Raw genomic sequence first — 23,182 nt, 5'->3', positions numbered from 1 at the left:
CGTAGGATGGATCTGTTTGTATTTGGAAGAATGAGTTCACGGCATTTTCAAAAGTAGTATAACAAAATTGCGTCGAGGCAAGGCTATTAGTTGGGCCATATACTGTATGTGTATTACAAAAAATGTGAATTTGAGTTTCTAGTTGCTATAATCTATGAGAAGTACGGGTGGAACATAGAGCAGAGCAGGCTTTTGGTACTGGAGCAGCCGAGTTGCTTGCTCTCTCTACAGAACTAATTAGCAGCGCCGGGCTTTATACACATCATCAGTAACCAAAGCGACGTGGTTTTTGATATATAAGCAGGCCAAAAAAGATGATCCATCACAAACGTTATCATCCCCCAAGTTCGGCATCACTACTTCATGACATTCCATGACCTCCGCTCATATTAACATGTTAGTATCTAAAAGTAATAGCTGTTGTCCTTCTGATGGGCTGCATCCTTGCACAGCATCGATCTGACTTCCATGATGCATCTCGGGGCCTCCAGGTCTTTCTCCAGCAGTGCATTGCCCAGCAACTGCTGCATCTGTGATGCAAATGTGTCGTCTAAAACCTGCAAATCGTTGAAAAATAGGCTGCATGTTAGAAGGGAAATTAAATCCATAAACGTAAAGAAAAGGGGGTTGGAGGTATCAGCACTTACAGAGACAGCAACTCGTGAGCCCTTGTACCAAGATCTGTTTTCCTTTCGGTTTTCCAAGAAACTTAGTACATCCTGCAACAGAAAACAGCCATGTTAGACGAGCAAAATCATCATCCCAGAGTCTGGAATCTTGAAACCCAATTTTAAGAACCCTTACTTGTCCCATTCGATCCCAATAACCACGACAGACTGCAATGAAGACATGAGTCTCCAGGACTGTGTGGAGGTGGTTTATTGTACTTGTGAGTTGGTCTTTTAAAGGCTGCATTCTACTTCTCACATCAGATTCTACCACAGTTTCCTTTGAATCTTGCAGAATCTTTTTCAGCTTTGTAGCACTCTGCAACTTTGTCTGGAACAATGAAAAAAGGTATAAATCAGTGGGACTTCAAAATGAAATCACTACTTAATCTTTAGTATCCAGTCACCGTACTGAATGGAACAAAGACAGCTTGCTTATATAGTTATACTGTAAACATGGGGAGAAGACCAAGAGTTCCTTTAAACACTATAATTAAATGCAGCTGCCACAATTGTGGAAAATAAGGTGGAACATAAGAACATATACAAATGACACTGCAGTACGGAACATGTAGAAATATGTTTTCATTGATAAAAAGAGTTTACAACCTTTGCATATATACAGATCCTAGCGTTGATATTTAGGAAATAACTATAGTTATTGCAAAGAAATCAAAGTTATTTTAGGAATACTTTATCAGTTATCACTTAATCCACAGTTGCTTGGTTGTTAACGAACAAGGCATTTTGTAAGTTGTGGAACATTAGAGTATGGAACTTAAAAAACATGTTTTCTCTTTGCATATATTTGTACTAGATGGCCTAATTATTATTTCTGCAACAAATAAACTAATTCTTATTTTTGATGCTTGTATAGCAACTAATTCAACCAGAAATGTGCCATCAACAGAAAGAGGCACTCACATTCTCTGCCAGCTTTTCCACAACTGCTTGGAGGTAGTTTCTGAACTTCGCTCTCAGCATTACGGTAACTTCACTAAGACGCTCTCCAGGAGCTGATTGTCCACCATCCGGGATACAGGAAGCCCATGATCTGAATTGGACTTCTATTTGGGGCCGGAGAACATCGAGCATTCTCTTCAACGAATTTAACAGGATTCCAAGCTGAAATGCAACATCAAAATTTTACCCAAATGCAACATCAAGATGGAGGTTACGACAAGTGTAAGATGCCACACTAACCTCGTCAGGAACAGTATATGAACACACAGATCGTTTGGCAAGTTTCTGAACATATTTAAGGCCAAACTTCTTTGGTGCCAAATTTTCCTTCAAAGGAGCTAGTACATCTGCATATTGCTTGTCCAAGGACTCTATTATCGCCTTCTCAACATCAGCAATAGCCTGTTATTGAAACATATCAAACAATAAATTCCAGGGAAGCTGTTCCATGTGGATGGTGGGTGCGATTAGAATGGAAAAATAATAAATTTGAAGATAAAAGTTTGAGGTATCAGAAGTATGACGCACACTCTCTAAAACAAAGGTATATTCTGGCCATCGGCAAATGATAACTTTATAGTCACTCAAAGTTCCTTTAAGACGCTCATACATTTCATCAACAAAAGGAGTTGTGGAATGTCGTGTCTTAACTCCTGACCATTTCACCTGCAAGTGCAAATGTTAAGGTACGTTATTGAACTGATATGTTGAAGAGTTACCCGAAAAATTAGAAATATAACATAATTGAACATATCCATGTTCTCTACTTATAATGGATATGATCCTAAAGGAAAATCTGGCATGTTTACAACAATGATATTGTTTAACATATGTACAACAATGGTTTTGTTAAACATATGTACCTTGTCTAACTTGCATACTTCGAGCAAACTTTGGCGCTTATCTTGAACCCACAACATAATATATAGGTGGAACAAGTCTTTTGCATCAACTCCAGCTTTAATATTACTGAAATAACCAAACAATAGTGAGAACCATGAAATCCAAGTACTCAATAAACTGACAAGTAGCTCGGGAAGAAAAAAGAAATTTGTATTACCTGATGTTCCAGCTGGCAAGGTCCCTCTGAAAATCTGCTGTGGCAATAACAAGTTCTGCTACAGGCGGTGAAGGGCCTGATGGTGGGCAAGCAATGAGGAAAGCCCGCAATCTAGTGCATAGCTCTGTGCTGTATATGGATGATGACAGATGTGGGAGGTCTATGAAACTGATCAATGAAAGTTCATAACCATTAGTTTATGAAACTGTATATGTATAATCTTTGATATGGAAGAGTGGCAACTTATAGTTTTCAACTGAGGCAGCAAAATTTGAAAGGCACAACCCTTAACAAGGTCTAATTTGTTTAGCTAATCAGTTAGGCATAGTTGTTATGTTCCAGATCGCAAAAAAAATCATTTTGTCCAACATCAAAACTTAAGCACATGAATATATATCGTTCAGAAATGACAAATACAAGTAAATAATATTATATGTTAATAATAATGAGGTATTGACAGCATCAAATACATAACAAAAGAAAAATTAGAGATTATATCTGTAAACAATAAATGATCCTTAGAACATGCACGGCATCACTATGTCAACAACTTATCAACTAGTGAACACTAGAATACGCCACCCGTTGAAAAAGTAATAAAAGCATCAAAACCTGATGGTTTGTTTTTATTGCAAACACTGAAATCAAGTTTAGATGTGTTCACTAGATGGTTAGAGGTATACCTGGGGAGTATATGCTGATCATGGATCTCAATATCAGTTCGGATTTCATTCCTAATATTAAGGCACAGGGATTTCATTTTCTGATAAGCTGTCGTAATAGTCAAAGGATCCGACAAAATTCCTTCACTGTTGTTGGTAGTATATTCATCAGTCTCAGTCAAGTGCCTTCTGGATCTCTTTCTTGCAGCAACCTGGCAACATACTACCACTTAGAAAAACAAACAGATATATCAAAGACAGCAACCATTGTTAAATAAACCAAAAATTTCCTCAAACCTGGAAATAGTGGCATAAAGCAGTCTGAACCTCAGGAGACAATACATCGTGAAGAAGCGTGTAAAGTTTAACAGCTGGCTCCAATGCAGGTGCAGCATCCCCAGTAGCCGGTCGAAAAACTTCCATAATACCCGAAAGTGATGATTCATCCAAGGACTTATAGTTCTCAAATGCTAGAGCAAGAATTCGTTCTATTTGGTCCTTAGTCTCTCCTAATATACGGTTCTGTGACAACAAAAGGTATTAGACATTCTGTTAAAAACAAAACCAAACAGATGCTTACGAAACCAAACAGATGCTTCAAGACAGTGCAATTTCTACCTCTTGGAAACTCAACATGCTCTTATTGTAGCCTTTCATTAAAACAGGCTTTAGTAAATCATACACCAGATTCAGGCAATCAGCTGTTGGTGTTGCAACATCCATAACATACGATAGGTATCTGTCAGATTCACAAATCAAAAGCATGATTCAAATTTGAAATCAAGAACAAACAGCAATGTTTATATGGCCATATCATTACAATAGGAACAAGCAACCGATCCCACCACGTTTCTTACCTTAGCTTGGTGTATACATCAGAAACGCCATAATATGATGCAAACTCTGTTAAAAGCCATTTCCATGGACCATGCAACAATAGACTCCTTTGTTGAAAATGCTGAACCTTCATAGCAACTTCTAAGACAATGTCATATGCCACCGTTTCAGCAACCGAACCACACTGAATGACAAGGCACATAATATCACAATGCCATTTAGTAATCCATACTATAAAATGAAGAATCTAAATTACCATGTTCAGGGAATAAATTATGCATCAATCTTCCTACAATATTAAAAGTTCAAACACAGAAACATGTATACTATTTTAATATTTTCCCTTATCTTGTTTTTCTTTTTTCTCCATGTTTACAACAAATAGAAAAACTCTTAATAATTAATATATTTTAGCCATGTATACATATTATAAACTGGAGTATCTATATTATAGCTAATCCACACCACACTGAATAACAAAGCAAACAATATCACAAAGCTATTGTAATCAATATTATACAATGGAGTACCTAAGTTTCCATGCACAACATATTATAAACTGGAGTATCTATATTATAGCTAATATACACTGAATAACAAAGCAAACAATAGCACAAAGCTCCTGTAATCAATATTATAAAATGGAGTATCTATATTTCCATGCACATGGTACATTATTCACCATTCTCCATACAATATTATAAGTTCATACAACAAAAGAAACACTATTCTATTTTCCGTTAGGGGCAGGAACTGCAATTTTTACCCTTCTCGGAGGATTCCACCCACAAACGCAAAGTTTATGGCTGACTGATATGGCCCATCATCATTTAGCTATTGCATTTATTTTTCTGATTGCTGGTCATATGTATAGAACGAATTTTGGGATAGGGCACAGTATAAAAAAAATCTTTTAGAAGCGCATCCTCCAGGGGGACGACTAGGGTGTGGGCATAAGGGTCTTTATGACACAATCAATAATTCTATTCATTTTCAATTAGGCCTTGCTCTAGCATCTTTAAGGGTTATTTCTCTCATTCTTTTGTAGCTAGGACATTATAAAATTCATTTGCAGCACAACAGATAGAGGAACTCGTAATAACTAGTATATTTAAGGGCTGCTAACTTATAAAAGCACACCTTGGGAGTTTCATCTGAACTTGTTGAATAATATACTGATAGCTGTATCTTTCCTACAGGCTCATGTTCGGGTTCACGATAGACAGAGAACCAGCGCTGCTTGTCAGCCTGCATTCAACATTTAGATGAGACTTTCTACCTGAAGCATAATCATTTTTATTGATTCATCTAGTACTATTAGGATTGAGGAAAATTACTGGATCATCAGCAATAGTTGCCACTTGAGCATGGACTCGGCCAAAATGCTGTGCCTTTGAATCAAGGATTTCAATTATTAGCTCATCCCCCAAACTCTCTGGAAAGCTGTAAAAGTTGTCAGTACCTCTCGACAGCAGATTTAATTTAAAAATAAATGAAGAAAAACAATAATAGGGGCAAGATAACATACAAGACGTGAGTTTCACCAGATCCAGGTTGCATTTTGATGACATCTTCCTCAGCTGAACTTTTCAGTCTCAAAAGACAAGAGTACGTTTCTGATTCAAATTAACAGTAAGCGTTTGTCAATAAAGACAAATTTTGAAGAGAATCAAGATTTAGAGCTACTGAATGGCTGATATAACAGTATATATAAAAAAATGGTATCATGCAAACAAGAAGCTTATAAGGCTGCCTTGTAGCCTTATAAGTAGACTATAGATTTTGAACATAAAGTCCAGACATGAAAGAACAATGTGTTACATACTCTAAGGTTATAATATTTTAAATGATAGGTAAGCCTCAAAACCTTTAAGATGGTCTGAATATATGGATTTGGCAATTAGAGTGCGAAAATTGTAGGAAAACATTCGACTGTGTAGTTAGTTTTGTATCTACTACATCTAAAGTCACGGCTTTCCTGCATGCAAGTTGAAATGAAAGAGAGAGGGGAGAGAGAGAGAGTGAAGCTTTCCATTAACTTACCTTGCACAACTTCATATGAGGACGAATTGCTGCGCAGAGTAGTTACTCCAGTTTTCAAGAGTCCAGACACCTGTTTTATATACTGAGTACCAGCCTGCACATATGCTAAACTTTGACGTGAAAAAGAACCATTTGCAGGTACACGAGGTGCAACACGAATATTCCGAAGGGCTTGCCATCCAGAAGTGATTGTAGACTGTAAGCTGGAGAAGCGAGATCGAATGGCTTCCAGTTTGATAACTGGCGGCCTTAATGCCGTAATGCTACATCCAGTAGGGGGCTCCAGACCCACTTTAATTTTACGCACTGCAGTTGAAAAAAATTCAGGATGGTCTCATTACTAGGGACCTGACCAGGAAGAATACAAAAGCTGGCATGAAATACTACCTTGCACTTTCATCTTCCCAACTATTTTCTTAGGTTTTGGAGCAGCTTTCTCATTGGCAATCTCTGAAGTGCGCTTCGCCAACAATTCTTCCTCTGATTGTAAAAGCACTTGCCGTAAACTACAGTTTTAACAAGGTCTTAATTAGAAGTGTCAACAATGGGAAAGATAAAAGTCAAGACATTGGAGCCGATGCACCATATAATTATATATTACAAAAGTACAGCTGGAGTGTCAAGTTTTCAACATCAAACGGCACACCAACTAGTCAGTTCAAAACATTGTTAACGTCATTGAACTCCCATGATATTCCAATATACTATCTAGATACACATTGTTACCTAACCTTTTACATTTAGCATTCAGCCAAACACAAAGTTGCAAAAAAGTATAACAGTTTTGATAATGTGCTACAATAGAGCACACAGTATTGCATTAATTGGTGCAGGAGTTCAGTAAAATATATATACATGATGAATTCAAGCAAAGATTTAACCCCAAAACTTGGGACACATGTAACAGGATGTAATGCAAGAATGCATCTGAACTAAATTGGGAGCAAGAATTTGCATAGACTTACTTGAATGAATCTCGTAATAGAGCACATTCATTTTCCAAAAACATAGGAGCTTCCATGCACTCCATTGCCCAAGCATGAAGGCAAAGACGCACACATGCATCATATGCGATGACACCATGCCATGGCCCAAGAGCACTGGTATTGATTTACAAAAAAGAAAAACACAACCAAAGTCAATAGTATCTTATATGGTGGAGAAAAGGTTATCAGCATATACACATCTGCAGTTATCGTAGAGATACCTTGCATAAAATGTGGGAACGGGAGCTGGACATGAGGATGCAGCAGCTTCGGAAGTATTAGCAGTTCTGTGAACAGAAAATAAAAGGTTATATATCTCTGTGTGTGGGTAAGCGTATGAATGTGCGTCTGTTTTTTGGAAAACATAAAAATAATAGGAGTATGCCCTAATGGTGTATGTTTGGGATAAGAAAAGTCTCGCATATTTCTAAGCGTAAGAATTAAAGGATACCACTTGTTGAAACTAGAGACATTGAAATAACACATATCTACCTCACAAATTGGTCTGATGAAGAGGGTGTATGTTGTGTTCTATGTATTCTAGCTGGACTTTGCTGATTCTGTTTAATTTCCTGAGCTGCACCACAAAATGGTGGAGCACTCGGAACATCATCATCGTCAGATAACTTTTCACTCTGCAGAATTCTGGAACGCAAACCCTGAAAAATAGCAAGAGCATTACTCGAGCACAAATTTGCTTTTTATGAAAAAGACATAGTATCCACCAATTATCGACTAATATGAAACAAGGATTTGAATGCCTAAAGAAGGACTTAAACCACTTTTGATGTCAAACAACAATGCTAGTACAATTAAAGCAGTACAAACCTTTTCATCAGTACTCCCCAAGTTCCTCTTTGACTGCACACTCGAGTTATATCCTTCCGAAGCATAAGCTCTACCATGTGGCACCGCACTGTTGATGCTTCCTCCTCCTGCTTGTGAAGTAGAAAACTCTGAGCTCCCAGCCGAATCAGATGACTCATCCTCAGCATAACCGTTCTGCCCAACCGGATACCTCTCACTTCCCCTCGCCAGCCTCTCTGCCACAGGCTTATGTCTCCCCACAACAGTGTCCATCGATGAACTAACATCTGAGTACATATAATCACTGCTGTAACGCGGTTGCCCATTTGACGGTTTCCCATACCTATGAGCGCTAGCCGCACTAGGAACCCTCTCATCCTGCGGTGACGAATCCAGCGAGTATCTACCCCCATACACGCCGTCTTCTGAATCAGTGGTCCTGTCATTATCAGAAGCAGACCCACTTTCATCCCCATCACCAGGAATTGCCCGAGAAACGGGTATGGCATTGGAAGGCAAGTGCCCACTTCTAAATTTAGACGCCGGGGGGAGCCCAAATCCTCTGCCACCACCACCACTCCGGATGTGTGTAGTCATCGGATCAATTCTGGGTCCCAAATTAGCAGTTGCAGAGAATGGAACTTCCTTGTTCTGATTAACAACAAAACCCACCAAAACAATAGAAAAAACTCAATTCCACAAGACCAAAAACACTCTCCTACTCCAAACAACACATGCAATGTTCAAGTACAAGTTCAAGTTTTCACACATGCCCAGATCCTAATAACACTACAACACAAAAGGGCAGAAGTAACATTCACTCTAAGCAACACCACAACCCAAAAGGCCATTCCACAACAAACTAAGCAAAATTCAAAAAGCGCTATAATGAGAATGTGAAGAAGAAGCAGACCTCTCGAACCCAACGAAGGGCGCTCCTGTCAAGTCCTTCAGTGAACATCTCTTTCTGGGTTGTTCTCTTCCTTCACCTGCAACCAAAAACCAACAAAAAAATTTCAAAAACCAGAAAACCCCAAAATTCAAAACCACTAAAAACAAGCACCCAAAAACTCACATATGAATTTAACTCATATGCAGAAGGAAAAGACAGAAGAAGAACAATGCAGAAGGGTTTACGGAGAATCAGGGAGGAGAGAGAAACAGAAGGGATCTCTCAGAACAAGATCAACTTAAATGCAAGAGATTTTTGGTTATAGAAACAAAAAAATAAAGTTGGCTTCTGCCAAAAGCTTCAATTTTTCTGAGCTGTGGGAAAAATGGGACAGAGGCCTAAACTTTCATCTCTGTCTCTCTCTCTCTTGGTTTTAGTTAGTCACACTATGAACTGTAATTTCTTCCCTTTTTTAATTTTTATTTCCAAAGTTTGGGTTTTTATTCATTTTTGGGAATTCAAAAAATTAAAAAAGGCAGTAAATCTAGGCGAGGTCGGTGAGAAATATAGAACAGGGGGACGAAACGGTGTCGTTTAAGGTAGTGAAGTGAAGTGGGGGGATGAGACTCAAACGCAGATGGGGCGAGAATAAAGCGCACGAAGGTTGTCCACAACGTAACGGGTAGATGACGTGGCGAACCGGAGCCAGTTTTCTTAAGGAAAAAGATAAAACATTATTAAATTAAAAAAGTCGAACGTTGTAGTGGGGACACGCTTTTTTAGTCTGTCTCTCTCTAATGACGGACTTCCGGTTTTTCCCGCTAAACCAGAATCCACATGGTGTGTGGGTCCCACCCAAGGGCAATGCTTTTCTTATTTCTCACCAATCTTTTTGAATTTTCTGTTGCGTGTGTGAAACGAAGTGAAATAAATCATTGGGGTAGAGACTTTAATTTGAAAAAATATATATATCCGTTTTTTTTTTTTTTAAGTAATTAGTTGAGAGGAAAAGATTAGATTCGTTATTAATTTATTAATTGGAGGGATTGAAACCTTAACACTTAAGCTATTGGAAGAGGCATGGGCTTGGAGTGGGGACCATGTGCGGAGACAGTACTGAGTCAAACACCCTCAAATCATACTACCTCGGTCCCTCTTTTGTTTCCTTGTTTTTTACTCGTTAAACTTTTGTGGTAAAAAGTAAAAAAAGTTACCGTCTGTTACTAGGGCCGGTGAATGAAAGTGTGAAATAACGAGTTAGCATTTTTCTATCTGTTCCTACTCTTATGGAAATCATGGGCTCAAACAGAAGAGAAATGAGTTTCAGTTTAAGATGGGTGATTGAGTTGTGCTTCTCTTGATCTCTTCTGTTACTAGAGAGTTGGGTGTCTCAAATGTTGTTCATAATCCTTGAGAAAGATGAGTTTAGCTCAACTCCTAGATAGAACTAGTTAAAATAAACGTGGACTGTTTTTTTATGGGTTCTTGCAAGTATGTGTCTCGAGTTTGTACTAATTTCTCCTAACGTGGTGCGTTAATTAGCGACATTTTGACACTCGAAAAATAATAACAAGACCCATAAAATAACTGAGTATAAGTAAATTGTCAAATGCTCCTATCGTAATCAATCCTTTTAATATCTCTCTTATCCCCAAACTTGGCTTGATTGAAAACGGCCAGCTACAGACGTTGTATGTTGTATTAGTAGTTGTGCTTTCATCCACCAATAGATCAATGAATCAGTCCCATCAACACATACCCTCTGCCATTAATAGGCTAATGGTAGACCAAAAGTTCTTACCTAAAATAACTGGTGATGTTTTATGCCGAAAAATTTAACTTCATTATAAAAAAAGATGGTTCAGAACATTGACATGCATCAACACCAATATGAATGTACGGTTATATTGCATAAAACACATATTTTATTAAAACAAAATTAATTATAAATTTTAATAGTTGAAACTATGTAACAAATTCTAAGCCACTTGCACGTCGGTGTATGGAAGAATTTCCGATAATACACTGGTGTCCGCTACTACACTAGTCATATTCAGTGCACTTATTCTCTAATAAGGACCCGGCTATGTATGTTCAACTCACACTGGTGTACTAATTAAAACTCTAAGCCAATAATGTAGAGCTTCTTAGTGAAGCAAAAAAGAGTAGGCTGACAGTTGGAATTCGACAGTGACATGAATTATTGAGTCCCTGGATCTCTCATTCCATAGTTGTCCTTCCAGCCCCCGTCCTCACTCTTGGACCATTTTGATCATTGAGACAGTTTGTCGATATCTAACATTCTCATATTTTCAAAAATATTTGAATATTAGACCAACAGACAGAAAACCAAGTACTCGAATTTTTGAATCAGTCACCACAACTTTGCTATCAAAACTTCTTTAAATTCGACCTAGGATTATTTGGTTTAGTAGCATCTCTTATAACAATCTCTGTTGTAATGAAATGGAAGGCATATCCACCTACTCAATGAATTATCTGCTCAGTTGTACTCGACTGTTGTAGAATTTAAATTCGCCGTGTAGGTAAAAATAAGAACCAAGAATATATGTAAATTCTAATATCTTTGGAGCTTGTGATCTGAATCCAACTGCAGTTGAGAACAACTTAGCAGAGAATTCATCGAGTAGGTGAATAGAAAAAAAAAAAAAAAATACTGAAAAACATATAAAATGGAATCAAAAAAGAGAATGAAATGTGAAAATAGAATATGTACTGTATTGGCCAATTTATAAATGATTGAGGGAGTTTGATAACCCGTAAAAGCCAATAAGCATGTGAAAGCAACAAGCAGAGCAGTCAATGTTGACAGAGAATGAAGATTATGACCCTAATATTCCAATATTATTAGTATAATATTTCTGTTAAACCAGCTTATTCCCCAACATCGTCTAGAAACTGTAATAGTCTGAATGACAGAGAGCCTCATACTGGAATTTTATTTCCACGTTTAATTTAAACCAGATTCTCCACTCTGAACAAAGACAAAGATACAATGGGACTGAAATCAAATACATGCTTGCTAATCTGTTTTTATGGCACATTGCTGTACTCTCTTTTCTGTTCTGTTTTTCTATGGCACATAGGGATTGGAGATGAAAGAGATCAAGAATACAATGCATCCACATTACACTCGCCGAGGAAAACTTTGATGCTCCGTGGTGAACCGCAACTGCCTTCAGCAATAAGAACTCTGTCGTTGGCCGCCATGTGAGCTATGATCTTGTAGATCATTTCGATCTGAAGCAAGCAAAAGAAATTAGGTAAGTATGTTTGCAATTGGGTTTACGAAAGAAATACAAGGATGGCAACTGAAAATTGGTCATACATCATCCAGAGAGTGGCACCGATCGGCTACTTCCTCTAGCGTCAATGGTTCGACAGGCTCTTTACAGCTGAAAACAAGAAAGGGAACGTGGTGATGGTTAGAAACAAGACAACCAAGTCACATCTTTGGCATATGTCACATTTTAGATGTGGTCCCCTCACAAATGTTGTCTGATTTCCAGATAATGGTAACCTGTCACATTCCCTAGTAGCATAACAGGTAAAACCTTCCACATATCTTTTTGCCATATTAATAACAACAAATTTTCCAAATTTTGCGTGTTAGAATCTTCTTTAAAAATGATATGTTGTCACATTCTCAGAAGTATAGCACGTAAAGGCTTTCCACCTTTTACTTTGCAAATCAGAAAGCACTGTCTCAATACAAGGATGTCAGTAAAGCAACTAATTTTGTTCCGAAAAAAAAATTGCCTTTTTCCTTTTTTGTGAAAACACAAGATTATACACCAGAATATAATTGCAACGACTCCTTATTTCAAAACGTATGCACGAAGAGTTTATAATTGACATCATACCTGGCCTCATTAAGTACTTGTAAAACCCGCTTTTGAAGAGCTAATACTTCTCCTGCTGCTTTCTTCCCGGCCTCAACACCTGAACCAACAATACATGTAGGATTAACAAAGACAGATCAAAGAACAATCACCACTCAGACATCATAGGTGAATTCAGTTAACAATGTCTGATACAAATGCAAAATGCACAGAGCGATTAAAGATCCCTTTTAATCGCATTTCAAACCCAAAGATGGTCAAAACAATTCTTACTTACCAGGTTGATGGTAAGCATTAATGTTGACAAGTGAGGCATAAATCCCTACCGCTCTCTCATAAAGTGCTATAAGAGCACCTACAGATCTAGGTGTTACTTCTTCCACAGAAACTGTAATCGACTCTCGGTCATTAGAATAAAGAGCCGATCGTGTTCCCTGTAAGAAGTTAATTTAGATGGACAGGAATTCAGAATAGCGAAGTACAAGGAAACTGAAAATCTCTTCCCCAGATAACAATAACCAGTTAATGTGAGGAATCTAACCTGTAGCATTCCAAATAGGTAGTCACCACATGTGACACCTGGTTCAAGCTCCCAATCATGACCGGGAGGCCTATCTCGTAGTACTTCAATGAATGTCACAAAGAAATTGTGCACGCCATCTCTCAATTGTTGGATGTATCTGCACATGTAGGTGCATCAGGCTCACGCATGATATAGATAAACTTAATAAAGTAAATTGAAGACTCACGCATGCTGATCCGTGCTCCCTTTATTTCCGTACACTGTAAGTCCTTGATTCACCTGTAAAATTAAAAGGCGAGTACTATAAATTAAAAAATCTTGACACACGAAGAATCTAGGGCAGGACCATCTTAATGATGGAAATTGGAGAGTACTATGTGAAGAACAAATGGACTCAAACAATCCAGTGAACAAAATAGACTGAACAACTCAGAAAACAATCCATGTAACTTGATCAGTCATCAACTCTGATCCAAATTGATCTATGACATTATGCACATTATAAGGTGTATGGTGACAAAGAATCATAGAACTTGGTGGAAGCCTGACACTAGAATCCCAATCACATTATAAACAATTAGCCAGATAACATGATATTGGGAACCTTTCTAAAGAGTTTTCTAGATGAATAATATTCTCCAAAACAAAAAACAAAGTAAACAAACAAAAGAATAACCTACTTATTGTCACACATACCCGATTACCATCAAGGTCAAATTCTTTCCCAATAGATTCCATAACCAACTGCTGCAAATACCGACTAAATAATAGTAGGCTGTCCTTGTAAGGAAGAACAACCATATCCTGAGAAAATTAAAAGGGGAACCAGTTAAACATCTTCACAAGGAAAAACCAACCATAAAGAAATCACACTGAAAATAAGCTATTTAAAGACATTCATAGATTGAGCAAACAATACCTTGGATCCCAACCCATCAGTAGCCCAATACCAACATAAAGCAAGCAAGGCAGCAGGATTATTCTTAAGCTGAGAGAAGAAAGAATGAAAGTTATATCTTTTGCTTCCAAACCCATTGTGGTCAGGGTAAGCTCGAGAAACAACAAAACAATTAGCTTTCAAAATTTTGTTCTCATTGAATTCAACTTCAATTTGGATGTCAGGCTTAATAAATAGTTTCTTATCAGCACAGAAAAGTAATTGAATCACCAGCAAAGAACAACAAGAAATGGGTTTGATGCTAAAGGAACAATAACAGTACTGTGAGTGGTGTGTAAATGGACAATTTTTTAAACAGAAATAAAAAAGGGGTAATATAATATACTGGACATCATTAATCAGACATCAATCAAGCTATAGTGCAGCTGAGCCAACGACATGATTCATATTTTTCAATACACGGTCACAATTATACCATTATTTATAATTACCCTCATAGATGAACATGCTCATATGACTCGGAAGGTATCACATCTCCAAATCTAAATTGGAAAGATACTGACATTTTTCTTTTATAACTGACATTATCAATCAGAAACTTCTAGCATTATGTACAAGCAAAGTAAGGACTGAGCTTACCATAGTGGTTCTATTAGCCTCATCCATCAACTTTCCACCAGCGAGCATTTCTTTAATGTCAATTCCCTGAGATGAAATATAGACAACCATCCAAATAAGTAAGCAAAAAGAAAAGAAAAAGTACTTGAATGATGATCACGAAAAATTTGTATTCTGTAATACCAACCTGAAGCGCTGCTGGAAGAAGACCAACTGCAGACATCTCAGATGTTCTTCCACCAACCCAGTCAAACATGGGGAATCTAGCTAACCACCCCTCAATTCTAGCAGTGTTGTCTAATAATGAATTTTCTTGAGTTATAGCCACACCCTACACAGAAACAAAAGAGCATGAAAAATTAATGGCATAAAACAAGTAAAATAAGATGAGAAAACATCTGCACATGAAAAATAACTTCTGAAAGTCAGAACTTTCAAATGAGTAAATGAACAGCAATGGGCATCCAGCTAGTCAACAAACCACTTAATATATCACCAAGACTCTAGCCCCAATTGCACCAAACAGACACCTACATTTCCACTACCAAGCATGGAATCTTAAAAAAGCATAAAGAAAAACCTGAGATCAAAACCTGTTTTGCAAAACTCAGGCCAGCCTCACGAAAGGCCTTCTGTACTTCAAGTAAACCATTTCTAGTTTCAGGAGTAGCTCCACTCTGAAATTGAATGAAATTAATATTACATCAGAAACGTGCATTACATAATAAGCAAGGACAAATTTTACAGAATACAAAAAACCTGGACATAATTGTGTACAACAGGCCTCCATCTATTCTCAATTCAGCACTCAAAGGGATATGTGTCTTTAAACTGAGGATATTAGAGCATTCTCTAGGGGTTCCCTGAATAAGCTCCTAAGTTAAAAATTAGGGAAACATTAAGAGAACTAATCCCAATAATGCTACTAACAAGAGGTACCTCTAGGATCTCCATAACATATATTAAGTCCTCGAGTTGCCTCAGAATTGTTCACTATAATGTAAGGTAAATCTGCAGGTTGTCTATTACTTTATTAGATATGTTTCACGCTCCAACATCATGCCTATTTACAGGGAGCGTTTACTACATAGTTCGTAACTTCATATCAAAGCATATAAAATGGCAAAGAAAATGTCGGTTCAAACCTTTGAAATCACAATTACAAGCGTAGAAGACAACTCGTCACCTAGCTGCGCAATCTGATGATCAATTCCTGCTGGATCGGTATTGTCAATGAATCGTATCTGTTAATAATAAACACATGTCAAAATACGCAGTTTGATCACTGTACGGTATAAATTTCCCACTACCTACTTATCAATGTACCTTAAGAGGAGGAACATCCGGCGCCAATGCCTCAGCAACAAACTGTGGCCCAAGCGCCGAGCCTCCGATTCCAACCGAAAGCACTTGAGTAAACCGCCCCGCCGGAGAAGACGGCGGCTTAATCTGCAATACTCATCCACCATTTCCTCAATTAGTCCACACCAACATTACTGTCAAGCTACTTTTTTCAACAATAATCGAATCGAAACTCGCAACCAAGACAGACATTGTGAAATTACAATTCTGACCTTACCGCTGACGACGTCGCCGGAGAACTTAAGCAGCGCCTCAAGAGTGTTCTCAATCTGAACCCTTAAAAACGAGTTCGGCGCGCGCTTGGGGTCCCTCAGCCAGTAATGCCCGACCATCCTCCCCTCGTCGGGATTCGCAATCGCTCCCTTCTCCAGCTCCTCCATGGCCTTAAACGCCGCCTGGAACCGGGGCTCCATTTCCGCAACGAACTCGTCAGTAAACCCGACCCGACTCACATCCAAATACAACCCGAGCTCCTTGTGCTGGTACAGCCAGTCTAGATACCTCCGCCACAGCGCCCTCGAATCCTTCTCCAGCACCTTCTTCTTCTCCTCCTCCGCCACAGCGCCGCCGTCGCTCTTGGCCAGCTCCGCCGAGACCTCCCGCGCCACGGAAGCAGCAAACAAGCTCCGATCGCCGGGCCTGGGCAGGACAGGAAACGAGACGGAGTCGCGGCGCAGCAGACTCGCCGTCACCGCGGCCACCGGGCGGAGGCGCGGCTTGAGAGAGGGAGAGGAAGAGCAAATGCCGGAAATAGAAGCCATCGGAATCAAAGAAATCTGGCGGCGGGAGTCTTGAGTCAGTCCTCCATAGGTGTGAGCTCTATTGTGTGCTGAGGAGTTGGAGTTGAAATTCTGTTGGCTTTTTGTGAAGTCTTATATTTATGCGGGCGGAGTTGTCCATCACACGTTGATTTGGTATTTTTTGGGTTGGAGATGACGGAAAGGGGCATGGGTTGGGGGTATAATTACGGAAATGGCAAGGGAATATTCGGCCGGTGGCGGGGACTCGCCGGTGGGGTCAAGGGTCAAGGGTCGTGAATAACGGGGGGCGTGGGCCGCGTGTCATAGAGTCACGGCTCAGGAGTGTGATTAAAAAAGAAAGAGGAAGATGGAGTCACGGCACACGATTCTCTCATGCTGCAGGGGCAGCTGTAAGTCTGTTCCTCTCGTTCGTTCGCGGAAAAACGAAGGCCTTTTGCTTTTAAACTGATTTAAAACGAGAATTGTCACGCTCTGGTTGAATTTTTTTTACTCCTTTTTACCAAAGGTTTTTGTTACTGTGGATCGACTCATTTATTATTATCACTGATATTTTAGTAAAAAGCAATACAAACTAACACATTACTTGAGTTTTGTACGAGAGATTTATTCGATCATAAATTGTGGAAGACCTTAATGCCAATTTTGGTTTGCTTATTACGACAATTTACGTTTCACTGTTTCATGTGGATTGAGTTTTGGACGAGAGAGAAGTCAAAATGCGTTGCATTTCTAATGTATCTAAGCTATGTCTACCTCATGATTAGTTTGAAACTACTGTGAAACAAAAACAGCTTATGTTGTATCATAACTTTTGAACTGTTTGGCTCATCCAAAGATTAGGTTTAACAAATTGTCTTTTTTTGCGGATTTGGGTGTGCCAGCACCGTGGGGTGAACGGGATGTCTTTAACATGTTTTCTTCTTCAAGCCTGTCAACGAGGAAAGCACACACCTCACTTCAATGTTCTTCTATATTCGCCTTACAGATAATGACTTAAGGCGTGATCTATTGTCGTCACAATATCAATACTTAACCTCATGAATTGGGCAGAGCAATATAGGGAAGCATCGACAAAGCGCTGGTTTTGCTAAATAATTGTCTTTAAGGTTGATGGTTTGCCAAGACGATGTCCTTGACATCGGATAGTTACTAAGACGCGGTTCTTGACGTAGGGGTTTCAATGATGTGTTGAGGTTTCAGTTAGAGGAAGATTTTGATAGGTTTTGTCGTTGTAGTTGTAGAGAAATTTCTTAGCCCTTGAACCTTCATGAATACATTTAAAGGCTTTGCAATTCCTTTTCCTTAGGAATCATGGTTTTCACTTCATAATTCTTTTTTTGCTACTAGAGTTACACATGTTAGGGTTTCGTTTTCATTGTCAACCACCACACATTACGACGTTAACCCAATAACGTGTGTTTGTTTTGGGCCATATTGGTCCATATGATATTGAACATGGTTTCGTATGAATCATGGTTTTCACTTCATAATTCGTTTCCGTTACTAAAGTTACACATGTTTACCTTTCCAACCTAACAGCCACCCTTGCCCTAGTTTTTTTTTTTTGTAAAGTTTCGTTTTCCTCGTTAACCACCACATATTGAGCGACACAAACCCAATAACGTGTGTTTATTTTGGGTTATATTGGTCTAGATGATATGGAACACTCCTTAGTCTCAAGCCCAAATTGTTCTTTGGGCTCAAACATGATCCACTAGTTACAATGTCAATGACCCATTTTAAACACAATTTTTCATTTCAATTTACCAAATTGTTTAAACCTAAGCTAAGAGACAACTTTTTAGGGATTGTAATATGGCAACTGAATCAAACGGCTAAAAACAAATGCAAAACTTTTCACTCAATATCATCTAAGATTTTTAGACTGACTCAAAATTTAGCACATGCATTTGTGATGCATATGTCTTGAGCTCATTGTCTCTTAAAACCAGTCATTTGTTTAGTGTTACTTAGTCTTTTGACACATGATGACAGGAAACATATGCATAGACAGACTCAAAATTTAGCACATGCATTTGTGATGCATATGTCTTGAGCTCATTGTCTCTTAAAACCGGTCATTTGTTTAGTGTTACTTAGTCTTTTGACACATGATGGCAGGAAAACATTTGCAATCATTTTTTTTCTTTTTTTTTCCTTGTTACAACTCCAGAACGGCTTTGCCACCTACCAAAGCTCGGAGGATTTGATGCCATGGAAGACATCAAAGAGTGAGATTTGAGGAGACTGCCATTTGGTGAAAGAAAAATCGGCATCCTCCTTCATATTTGTTCTATTGAATCATCTTTCATTATGGATTGAATGGTAACAAAGGAGGAATATATTTTGTACTACCTTGGACACATAGTTTATAGCTAGCTTTCCAAATACGTGTCCATCGTATTTACACAAATGAAGTCACAAACAAGAATTACTTGAATCCAATCCGAACATCATCCTCCAAGAAACAAAAAAATCTGTCTAACAAATCAGGGATTAAAAAGCAAAATGTGGCGGCTGGAATTGCAATTGCTACATCTAATGATCTATGGGCAAACACCCCTGAAAACAAAGATCAAACACAACATAAAATCTCCTACAAAAATCTATACCAAGTAGGAGATCTTTTTTCTTTTCTCTCTCTCTTTTTTTCCTCCCAATTATGGAATTACGTATCCAGTTCCCCACCCACCTAATAATTCTGGTTCAAAGTCCACAAACCGAAACGAATCCCCACGATTTTCTATTTTATTTTTAAAGTAGACTGTTAATTTGCTATTTTCCTCACAAACAAAATTTGGGTATAAATTGCTATTTTACGCTGTCTGCAGTTGGCCATAGACACACAGAAACACAGAGGACCACCTCAGACTGTGTGCGTAGTTTATCTCTTCACCTCAATTCACTCAAACCCATTACCCAACTCAACACCACCAAACCAAACCAAAGCATGACGTGGGACGAGTGGGGCGACAACAGCTTCTCCGACACCGACGAACAATCACAACAACAACAGACCGACCAAGATTCGCACTTGAAGTTCGATTTCTTCTCGGAGCTCTCGAAACCCAAGGTGTGTTAGGGTTCCTGTTCCTGTTCTTGTTTCTTCATTTTTTTTATATTGATTTTCAGCTAATGAAATATTGATGTACTTTGCTTGATTAGGATTACTATAAGATTCTTGAAGTGGATTATGATGCCACCGACGATACCATTCGCTCCAATTACATTCGTCTCGCCCTGGTTTGTAAATATTTTGAATTTTGAATTTGTAGTATTGATTTTTAAGTTGTGGGAGTTCATAAAGTTTGATTCTTTTTGGGCTTTTTTTGACTGCAGAAATGGCACCCAGATAAGCAAAAAGACAAGAACTGTTCCACCTCCAGGTTTCAAGAAATAAACGAGGCATATCAAGGTCACTCACATTCTTATGCTTATAGATTTCTGGTTGTGTTTATGTGTGTTTGTAATTTCTATGCAAAGCTTTGAGACAAGAGCATCCTATTTGATGTGATTAGTTTGTGGGCTAGATTTAGACATTCTGGGTGCATTTGTGCACATAAACACTCTTGTCTTGATTGTGGAACTCAACGGAAAGTTGGTTATTAGATATGGTTTTTTGGGCTAGGAAGAGTAAAATGGATCGCTAGGTTAGGTTTTCGCAGTTACATATGTTGTAGAAGGGGCCTTGTGAGGTTACATTATGTCTGACTTGGCTGTGTACAAAATCTACCAAGGAGTCCACTACTTGTGTAGCTGTTGATGACCTATTGTTAAGGGACTCTTGTGTGAAGTATTGATAAGTTTTTAGTGGTAAGATGTGGGAGCCGGGTCTTGCTTGTATGGGTTTGATAAGATTGTCAGGAAGATTGTTGGTAGAGAATGTGGGTATGAGTTTGGTGTGTTGCAACAAACATTCCATGGTCCAAAATTCCTACCATTTATGTGATGAAGGTTTCAGTTTTAGATCTGTAGACTGTAACTTGATGTTGGAGTTAATGCTGGAGTTAATGAGTTTCTTGTTAACAATGTGTTTAGACTTCTAGTGGCATACCTATCAAAGGATTTGGGAAGCTAGATGATACTACTTTATTATAGGCTTTATGGGTTTACTAATGTGGTCACTTCTATATTAAATTGTTTGCTTTTTTGTTTTTTCTCTTTTCTTTTATCCTTTATTTCTGTGGCTTTGGATAGAGTGTATAGGACTGACGAACTAATTTTTACATCATTGCAGTAGGAACCTTGAATGTGAGCATATGTATATCATAGCTTGTTCATCAAAATAAGCATAATTGAGGCAGTAGTTATTGAGATTAGTTCTCTGTGAATGCAGCCTTGCTAGTATTACATGCAATGCTGAATAGTTATGATCTTTCTCACTTAGTTGTCATCTCAGAAGAAAATGTGTCATGTAGTTTTGATGGCCTAAGCACACTTTCAACTAATATCTGCTTTGATGCATTCTGATAGAAACCCAAGAACATTATCTTTGTTTGCATGTGCTTTCATATTAACATTGGTTCACCCGATGTGAAGTTTGAGTGCTTAGAAAAGCCAGGGAGGTGGCTATATGATTGGCATTTGGCAAGTTTTTGTTATGCAGGATCATCCTTAAGATTTCAGATATATGTTATTTATGCTATCCGCTCTATAATATGTATCGCGTGATTGTCTTTGCTGATCAAATGATGTGGGACTTGTTAAAACATCAGTATGCAGTAGTCATACGAGATTTGATTACTTGTGAGTTGTGACATACTAGTTCGAACTTGATGCTAATAATGATATGACTGAAGTGCTATATAGTGTGAATAGCTGGCATTATAGACTGAAGGGGGAGGTTTAAAATTACATTTGGTTGATATATGATTATGCGCGGGTTTTAAGTATTTGTTATGCTACCATAGAGAATATGTAATGGCCGAAGAAAACAACTGAGGCGCTCGATGAAGTGACATTAAACTTACTTGAGCTGAATTAAGCCTCCAGCATTAGCTACCTTGTTTTCCTAATGCACTATGTTATTTCTCCTTTATGACTCCCATATTGAACTTAGCTTCCATGTATTATCTTTAATCAAAGTGTTTTGGTTGCTCCACAAGTGGGTCATTGTCTTCGCAAAAAATTTATGCTGCATCACCAATTATTAGTTCCAAAGATGATTGAATGGTTAATTAGTCTAGTTGTTTTATTAAGTGTCTATTTGGTAATTGTAATTGTTGTGAAACAATAAACAGCAAGATGCGAAAGAGTGACCCAACTAAGAAGATGGGGAAATGATTGGAATCTAATGTGGACAAATGATTTGAATCTAACCCGTGTGTTTTGACTTTTTCATACAGTTTTGAGTGACCCAGCTAAGAGAAGAGAATATGACAAGCAAGGGATGCTTTATGTCTATGATTATAACATAACTGTAAGATATTTTTCTCCCTATTCGCCGTCAGATATTTATTTGTTTCTGCTTGTACGTTTTCCTACTTACGCTTGGTTTCCTTCTTCAACTTTTGGTTTGTGTTCTGCAGGAGTATCTGAACCGCTACAAAGGTCTTATATTGACATGCAATGGCCTTGGGATAAGGCATTCCATTTGGTAATCAACAGTTTGCACAAACATCCTTTTTAGAGATGCGGCATAGTTGAGGACAAGGACCCATTTTGGCATGGCACATTTGCTGAGACTGCAAGTGGATTAGTTGAGCAAATGGATCGGTGTCTTAGATGTATTCTGGGGTTACTATAATTATATACTAATGTATAAAATAGAGAGCAAGGATATCACCATCACTTTTCGATGGCTTATGCCTCCCCCATGTTACCTCTCTTGTAGAGTAGTGTTTGTATAATCTTCGTAATGCTTATCCATTCGATATGAAATCTTCAATGGCTATGCCTGGCAGGAGGCACCTGCTTGCACATGATAGATTGTTGATGTTATACCCAGTTGACAGCGTTGTTTTGGTTGATGGCTGTCATGGTGGGTTTTGCATTGTTCTTTTAGCAATTTGAAAGTGATTTTGGAACGGATTTCATCTTCAAACACTTCTAGTAAGAAGTGACTGAGGTTCTCGAGTAGCTCATTTCACCTGCTGTGAGTATGGTTCTATGACTGGTCAGTTGGAAATGGGATCTGGAACGTGCAAATAGTGTTTTCCTAAATTAAATTAGATGGCTTCATTATCCTCTGTTGTTTTATTGGGTCTTGGCGACCACCTAAGTTGGGAGTATTTCTTGTA

General features: G+C 38.3%; 3 protein-coding genes across 3 annotated transcripts; 1 reads left to right on the top strand and 2 right to left on the bottom strand.

The window, feature by feature from the left end:
• On the bottom strand, positions 1-10,687 carry LOC101306532. Its single transcript, XM_004301308.1, has 24 exons — positions 10,678-10,687; positions 8,940-9,015; positions 8,800-8,815; positions 8,048-8,677; positions 7,712-7,878; positions 7,441-7,506; positions 7,199-7,333; positions 6,621-6,739; positions 6,234-6,539; positions 5,719-5,806; positions 5,528-5,633; positions 5,331-5,438; positions 4,211-4,374; positions 3,972-4,092; positions 3,651-3,875; positions 3,375-3,565; positions 2,692-2,859; positions 2,495-2,600; positions 2,160-2,297; positions 1,872-2,033; positions 1,593-1,793; positions 805-999; positions 648-719; positions 1-557 (listed from the first exon to the last, which is right to left on the bottom strand). Exons 1-24 carry the CDS (start codon positions 10,685-10,687, stop codon positions 405-407), a joined length of 3,723 nt encoding a protein of 1,240 aa, XP_004301356.1. The 3' UTR covers positions 1-404.
• Positions 10,688-11,765: 1,078 nt separating this feature from the next.
• On the bottom strand, positions 11,766-16,943 carry LOC101314663 (glucose-6-phosphate isomerase 1, chloroplastic-like). Its single transcript, XM_004299665.1, has 14 exons — positions 16,395-16,943; positions 16,147-16,269; positions 15,966-16,064; positions 15,414-15,497; positions 15,008-15,151; positions 14,842-14,907; positions 14,224-14,292; positions 14,001-14,108; positions 13,531-13,583; positions 13,323-13,461; positions 13,059-13,215; positions 12,803-12,881; positions 12,268-12,334; positions 11,766-12,179 (listed from the first exon to the last, which is right to left on the bottom strand). Exons 1-14 carry the CDS (start codon positions 16,941-16,943, stop codon positions 12,045-12,047), a joined length of 1,872 nt encoding a protein of 623 aa, XP_004299713.1. The 3' UTR covers positions 11,766-12,044.
• Positions 16,944-19,684: 2,741 nt separating this feature from the next.
• Positions 19,685-23,182, top strand: LOC101314952 (chaperone protein DnaJ-like). The gene is made up of 5 exons (XM_004299666.1): positions 19,685-20,016; positions 20,109-20,186; positions 20,283-20,358; positions 22,289-22,362; positions 22,472-23,182. Exons 1-5 carry the CDS (start codon positions 19,894-19,896, stop codon positions 22,541-22,543), a joined length of 423 nt encoding a protein of 140 aa, XP_004299714.1. The 5' UTR covers positions 19,685-19,893; the 3' UTR covers positions 22,544-23,182.

Source organism: Fragaria vesca, linkage group LG5 (genome assembly GCF_000184155.1).
Source record: "Fragaria vesca subsp. vesca linkage group LG5, FraVesHawaii_1.0, whole genome shotgun sequence".
Taxonomy (NCBI): Eukaryota; Viridiplantae; Streptophyta; class Magnoliopsida; order Rosales; family Rosaceae; genus Fragaria; species Fragaria vesca.
The sequence above is the reverse complement of the archived record's forward strand: the minus strand, read 5'-3'. Positions and strand labels throughout refer to the sequence as shown.

What these genes read in the sequence shown, in the direction of transcription:
- LOC101314952 (XM_004299666.1), top strand. Translation starts at nt 19,894, where the DNA reads ATGACGTGGGACGAGTGGGGCGACAACAGCTTCTCCGACACCGACGAA. An exon ending in AATAAACGAGGCATATCAAG is followed by an intron (nt 20,359 to 22,288) that starts GTCACTCACATT and finishes TTTTTCATACAG; the next exon opens with TTTTGAGTGACCCAGCTAAG. An exon ending in TCTATGATTATAACATAACT is followed by an intron (nt 22,363 to 22,471) that starts GTAAGATATTTT and finishes TGTGTTCTGCAG; the next exon opens with GAGTATCTGAACCGCTACAA.
- LOC101314663 (XM_004299665.1), bottom strand. Translation starts at nt 16,943, where the DNA reads ATGGCTTCTATTTCCGGCATTTGCTCTTCCTCTCCCTCTCTCAAGCCG. An exon ending in TTGACCTTGATGGTAATCGG is followed by an intron (nt 13,584 to 14,000) that starts GTATGTGTGACA and finishes TTAATTTTACAG; the next exon opens with GTGAATCAAGGACTTACAGT. An exon ending in GGTGCCACTCTCTGGATGAT is followed by an intron (nt 12,180 to 12,267) that starts GTATGACCAATT and finishes TGCTTGCTTCAG; the next exon opens with ATCGAAATGATCTACAAGAT.
- LOC101306532 (XM_004301308.1), bottom strand. An exon ending in CAACTATTGCTGATGATCCA is followed by an intron (nt 5,439 to 5,527) that starts GTAATTTTCCTC and finishes TGTTGAATGCAG; the next exon opens with GCTGACAAGCAGCGCTGGTT. An exon ending in GCTCACGAGTTGCTGTCTCT is followed by an intron (nt 558 to 647) that starts GTAAGTGCTGAT and finishes AACGATTTGCAG; the next exon opens with GTTTTAGACGACACATTTGC.